This window comes from Plecotus auritus, assembly GCF_963455305.1.
Source record: "Plecotus auritus genome assembly, chromosome: 7".
NCBI classification, from domain to species: Eukaryota; Metazoa; Chordata; class Mammalia; order Chiroptera; family Vespertilionidae; genus Plecotus; species Plecotus auritus.
The window spans coordinates 92,185,459-92,191,933 of NC_137774.1; the positions used below are offsets into that span (position 1 = coordinate 92,185,459).

General features: G+C 43.6%; 1 protein-coding gene across 1 annotated transcript; it reads left to right on the top strand.

The window, feature by feature from the left end:
• The first annotated feature begins 3,409 nt into the window (after positions 1-3,409).
• On the top strand, positions 3,410-4,255 carry LOC308254138 (vacuolar-sorting protein SNF8-like). Its single transcript, XM_080680070.1, has one exon. The coding sequence runs from the start codon at positions 3,436-3,438 to the stop codon at positions 4,210-4,212; it is 777 nt and encodes a 258-aa protein (XP_080536196.1). The 5' UTR covers positions 3,410-3,435; the 3' UTR covers positions 4,213-4,255.
• Positions 4,256-6,475: the final 2,220 nt, after the last annotated feature.

Sequence of the window (6,475 nt, forward strand, 5' to 3'; positions counted from 1 at the left end):
TCCACTCATCTGCTGATGGGCACTTAAGCTGTTTCCAAATCTTAGCTATTATAAATTGTGCTGCTATGGACATAGGGGTGCATATATCCTTTCTGATGGGTGTTTCTGATTTCTTGGGATATATTCCTAAAAGTGGGATTACTGGGTCAAATGGAAGTTCCATTTTTAATTTTTCGAGGAAACTCCATACTGGTTTCCACAGTGGCTGCACCAGTCTGCATTCCCACAAGCAGTGTATGAGGGTTCCTTTTTCTCCACATTCTCGCCAGCACTTGTCATTTGTTGATTTGTTGAAAAACTTACCATCTTAATAATTTTAAGTGTACAGTTCAGTACTAGAGGCCTGGTGCACGAAATTCTGCAGGGTGGGGTCCCTCCGCCTGGCTGGCGGTTGGGGTCGATCAGGGCCATCTCGCCCAGTCCCAATGGGAGCCAACTGGGGCCAGTGGCTGGGAGGAACTGCGGGAGGGACTGCAGGAGGGTTCCAGGGCGTGTCCGGCCCTGTCTCGCCCAATCCCAATCGGCCAGACCCCAGCAGCAAGCTAACCTACTGGTTGGAGCATCTGCCCCCTGGTGGTCAGTGCACGTCATAGTGACTGGTCGGTCAACTGCTCGGTCGGACTCTTAGCATATTAGGCTTTTATATATATAGATTGTAGTGCAACTAATCTCCAGAATAGTTTCATCTTGCAAAACCAAAACTCGGTACCCATTCCTCCTCCAATCATACTCTACTTTCTTTTTTTTTTAAATAAATTTTATTTTATTATTATTATTTTTATTATTTTTAAAAATATATTTTATTGATATTTCACAGAGAGGAAGGGAGAGGGATAGAGAGCTAGAAACATCGATGAGAGAGAAACATGGATCAGCTGCCTCCTGCACACCTCCCACTGGGGAAGTGCCCGCAACCAAGGTACATGCCCTTGACCGGAATCGAACCCGGGACCCCCTCAGTCCACAGGCTGACGCTCTATCCACTGAGCCAAACCGGTTTCGGCCATACTCTACTTTCTGTCTCTATGAATTTGACTATTCTAGGTACCTCATGTAAGTGGAATCGTACAGTATTTGTCATTTGTGACTGGCTTATTTCATTTAGCCTAATATCCTCAAGGTTTATCCATATTGTAGCATGTGTCAGAATATCCTTCCTTTAAAAAGCTGAATAGTATTTCATTGTATAATGTCATTTTGTATCCTTTTTTTCTTATATCCATCAGCAAATCTTTTCAGCCCTACCTTCAAAATATAGGGTGTCCCCCCAAAATGTATACACACTTGGAATAATTATAAAGGCAGTGATTTCAAAATGTAATAGAATCTATAGACATTGTGTGCAGATATTTTGTGGGGACATCATGTATACTAGAGCCAATCTCTTCTTGCCTTCTCAATGCCATTTTAATGCAGTAGCATATTTCTCAACTGGTGTGATTTTGCCCCCCCTAGGGACATTTGACAACTTCTAGAAACATTTTTAGTTGTCACAAGTGGGGAGGGTAGATAATTTGTTGTCACAACTGGGTAAATGCTGCAATGCACAGGACAGGCCTCCACAACGAAGAGTCATCTGGCCTAAAACATCAGTAGTGCTGAGGTTGAGAAACCCTGCTGTAATGCATGGCACTGCCACATTGCGCCTGGACTTCTAAGTGGCCTAATTAGTCGCCTTGCATCCATGCTTGCCCCTTGAAATACATTCTCTGCATAGTGCCCAGGTGTCCTTTTGAAAGGTAAATCACATCCTGTTACTCTCCTGCTCTCATCCTTGAGTGGTTTCTCATTAGAATGAGATCGAAAGGCCCACAAGGTCCTTCACGAATTGGTCCCTTGCTGCCTCTGTGAGTTCATCTCCCTCCACTCCCTCTCATTCATTCTCCTTCAGCCACCCTGGCCTCCTTGATATTCCTTGGACATACAAGCCTGCTCTTACCTCAGGTTCTTGGTACTTGCAATTCCCTTGGCCTGGAGCCATCTTTCCCCAGATATTTGCACAACTCACTCTCTCACCTCATTCAAATGTCACTCCCTCAGAATAGCCTTTCCTGACCACCCTCTCCAAATTAGCAGTCCCCATCATTCTCCATCCTCACAGTTCTGTTAAAAAAAATGCGATGGTCCTGAAACTTCAGCACCACACCCCTGACTAGCAGGTGAGCAGGGGGTCTAAACACCTGTCAGTCAAGCACTTGCACAGAGTCTTGGAAAGTGTTCAAATAGCCTTTTGCTTCCAGTTCAAGAAACATAGTCTGTGCAGCTTGACCCCTGAGAAAGTTACACAAGTGCCTTTGACCTAGATATCAGCATGTACAACATGGCCATACCCAGAGCTGGCAGAGAATATGCCCCACAATAACCGGCTGGGTAGGGAATATAATATGAAGAATACTCCCCCCACTTGCTGCATTAGTATGGACATTAGGGATAAGGAGTATAAAGGCCAGGTGTGTTCAAGGGGAAGGGGAGAGACAGGCAGGTTCACATAAGGTTGGTAGGAATAAAAATGGTTTTAATATACATACTTAATATACAAATTTAAATATACATACTTTTGATCCACAAATCTACTTCTAAGAATTGATCTTACAGAAATATCCATGCAAACATGGAAAGATAGATATACAAGGAAGTTCAAGTTTGTAGCAGTAGAAACATTGCAACCATCTAAATGTTCAGCAAGAGGATATTGCTTGAATAAATGGTGGTGCATCTATATAATGATGTTCTATTGCCATAAAAAAAATAGTGTTTTTCAGCATGGAAGATGTCCCCACATCTTGTTATGTGAAAAATCAATTTGTGTAATAGTGCAGAATATGTTTCCCACTTTAAAATATGTATTTAAAATAAAGTTTTTCTTTTGGAATAATTTTAGGTGTATAGAAAAGTTGCCAAAAAGCTACACAGAGTTCCTATGTATTCTTTATCTAGTTTCCCCTAATGTTAACAACCATTTTACATAACCATGATACATTTGTGAAAACTGATAAATTGACATTGGTACATTAATGTTAGCCAAACTCCAGACTTTATTTGGTTAATATTAATTACTACCTGTTTTTCCACTCGTGTGTTTTTTCTGTTCCAGGATCCAATCCACATTGCATTTAGTTAGTGTATTTGAAATGCTTATATATGCCTAGAAGAAAATGCCTGGCCCTGGCCAGTTTGGCTCAGTGGATAGAGCGTCAGCCTGTGAACTGAAAGGTCCTAGGTTTGATTCTGGTCAAGGGCACATGCCTGGGTTGTAGGCTCAATCCCGGTGGGAGACTTGCAGGGGGCAGCCGATCCATGATTCTCTCTCATCATGGATGTTTCTATCTCTCTCTCCCTCTTCCTTCCTCTCTGAAATCAATAAAAATATATTCAAAAGAAAATATCTGACACCCAGGGTCCTGGTAGCGGGGTGGCCCGTGGGCCCACGGTGGGATGCACCGCCGCGGGGTGGGAGCCGGCGCCATCGCCAAGAAGAAGCTTGCCGAGGCCAAGTACAAGGAGCGAGGGACTGTCCTGGCTGAGGACCAGCTGGCCCAGATGTCGAAGCAATTGGACATGTTCAAGACCAACCTGGAAGAATTTTCCAGCAAACACAAGCAAGAAATCCGGAAGAATCCTGAGTTTCGGGTTCAGTTCCAGGATATGTGTGCCACCATTGAGGTGGATCCTCTGGCCTCTGGAAAAGGATTTTGGTCTGAGATGTTAGGTGTGGGAGACTTCTATTATGAACTGGGCGTCCAGATTATTGAAGTGTGCCTGGCCCTGAAGCACCGGAATGGAGGTCTGATAACTCTGGAGGAACTACATCAACAGGTGTTAAAAGGAAGGGGCAAATTCGCTCAGGATGTCAACCAAGACGACCTGATCAGGGCCATCAAGAAACTAAAGGCACTTGGTACTGGCTTCAGCATCATCCCTGTCAGCGGCACTTACCTCATTCAATCTGTTCCAGCTAAGCTCAACATGGATCACACTGTGGTGCTGCAGCTGGCAGAGAAAAATGGCTACGTGACTGTCAGTGATATCAAAGCCAGTCTTAAATGGGAGACAGCGCGAGCTCGGCAAGTGCTGGAACACCTGCTGAAGAAAGGGCTGGCCTGGCTGGACCTGCAGGCCCCAGGGGAGGCCCACTACTGGCTGCCTGCTCTCTTCACTGACCTTTACTCCCAGGAGATTACAGCTGAGGAGGCCAGAGAAGCCCTCCCCTGACTCTGGGAGTGTGGAAGGGGGCTCAGCAGCAGGAAGGGAGAAGAGGGAGTACCTGTGGGTAAATAAAACCTGGACAACTTTGTTTTTTTTTTAAAAAAAATAAATAAATAAACCACACACACAGAAAAATATGTTCCAAATTTTTTTCTTCCCCCAATATTCTTCACTCATTATTTTATTTTTTAAAGTGCCTTCACATTGCATCTTTATTGGAGAAAACCTCATTTATCCAGTAAGGATAACCTGAGTAACAGAACAGCGAGCAAGTAAAATGACTTGCACAGGTCATTGACAAGTCCATGGTAGAGCTGGGCCTAGAATGAAGGCTGTCTCCTGGCTTAGATAGTCTAGTTTCTCTGTAGCCCTGAGACATAAATTACAGCCTCTGTTAATTAAAAAAAAAAAAAAAGAAAATATCTGGAAGGACTCACCACAAACTGTTAACAATGGTTGGGGCAGGGAGGGAGTGGATTTCCTTCTTACTTTAGGCACTTATTTTTTAAGGTTATTTTTTAACACTCTATAATAAAAAGCCAAAACATTGTACAAAACTTTGAAAAATATCAATCTTCCTTAGCTGTGATCAAGGTCACATAGTCTGTCAAGTGGGTTATAAATTTTATATATTATTTGACATTTAACAATGAGATAATGAAAAATTTCCCACATACTCCAGAGCCCCTTTCCTTCTGTACCCCTAAATTTCCTTTCACTTCATCCACTAAACAAAACAGTATACCAAATCTTAGTCCATTAGGGTCCCTCCAACAAAAGTCTGACTACAGAATTAATGAATGGTGGCGTGTACATAGGCATGTCTGGCAAATTCCAACTGCCCAATTTGTCTCTATTACATGCCAGCTGTTTTTTTGTTTGTTTGTTTTTAAAAATATATATTTTATTGATTTTTACAGAGAGTAAGGGAGAGGGATAGAGAGTCAGAAACATCGATGAGAGAGAAACATCGATCAGCCGCCTCCTGCACACCTCCCACTGGGGATGTGCCCGCAACCAAGGTACATGCCCTTGACCAGAATTGAACCCGGGATCCTTCAGTCCATAGGCCGACGCTCTATCCACTGAGCCAAACCGGTCAGAGCCATGCCAGCTGTTTTGTCTTCACAGGGCGACAGGCAGAAAGGAAAAGTCCTATTTTTTTTTTTACACCAACTGCTTTTTATTATTGAATATTGAAATATTTCACAAGATGATTAAAAAAAAACAACAAGAAAAAAACAAAACAAAATCCAATAACGTGACAACCACAGCTGATGTAATTTCCCATTGTTCCCAGTCGGCTCCAAACCTACTGTGTGCAAAGCCCATTTCCATGCACCCAAACAAGATACAGGTTCTGAAATCCTTTATTCTAGCCATAGCAGCTTATTATGCAGGCGCAGCCAAACACAAAGCTTCAGGACAGAGTGCACACAAACTTTATAATGTGGGCTTTGAATTTCAAATATGGGAACAAAAAAATCCGGAAACTGAGGACAGATGTCCAAGACTGAACCTTGGAACTTGAGTGTAAGTCTTGCTTCCTCAAGTGCTTTCCTCTGCTACAGAACAGTCAGATGAAGATGTAGAGCTTTGTAGTTAGTTTAAATTATACACTCTGTAGATACTATACCAATTTTATTTTATTTTTAAACAATACTAGAGGCCCAGTGCATGAAAATCATGCACTGGTAGGATCCCTAGCGGCTGCCAGCTGCTGGCTGGGGCCTCCCTCCCTTCCCCCGGCGGGCCCCGCCCTCTGGCCGAACTCCCGGTTGAGGGGACAATTTGCATGTTATACTTTTATTATATAGGATATTTTTATTGATTTCAGAAAGGGAGGGAGAGGGGAGAGAGATAGAAACATCAATGATGAGAGAGAATCAATGACCAGCTGCCTCCTGCATGCCCCACAGTGGGGATCAAGCCCACAGCCCTGGCATGTGCCCTGATGGGGAATCGAACCATGACTTCCTATTTCATAAGTCAATGCTCAACCACTGAGCAACACTCACCAGGTGGTACTATACCAATTTTAAAAGTTACACATAGACCAGGAAATGTCCAAGTGTTCATTTAAATTGACCAGACCTTCCAGCTGGATCGCTGAAAACCAACCAGGGCACATGGGTGCGGTTTACTGATGGGCACACTGCACTCCTGATCTGTGGTGGCTCCTGCTTTCCTCATCGGAGCTGTCGCTATAGGCTCTGCGCCTCTGCCTGCCTCTCGAGCCCCGAGTGCTATTGAATTCCTGGAGCTCTAC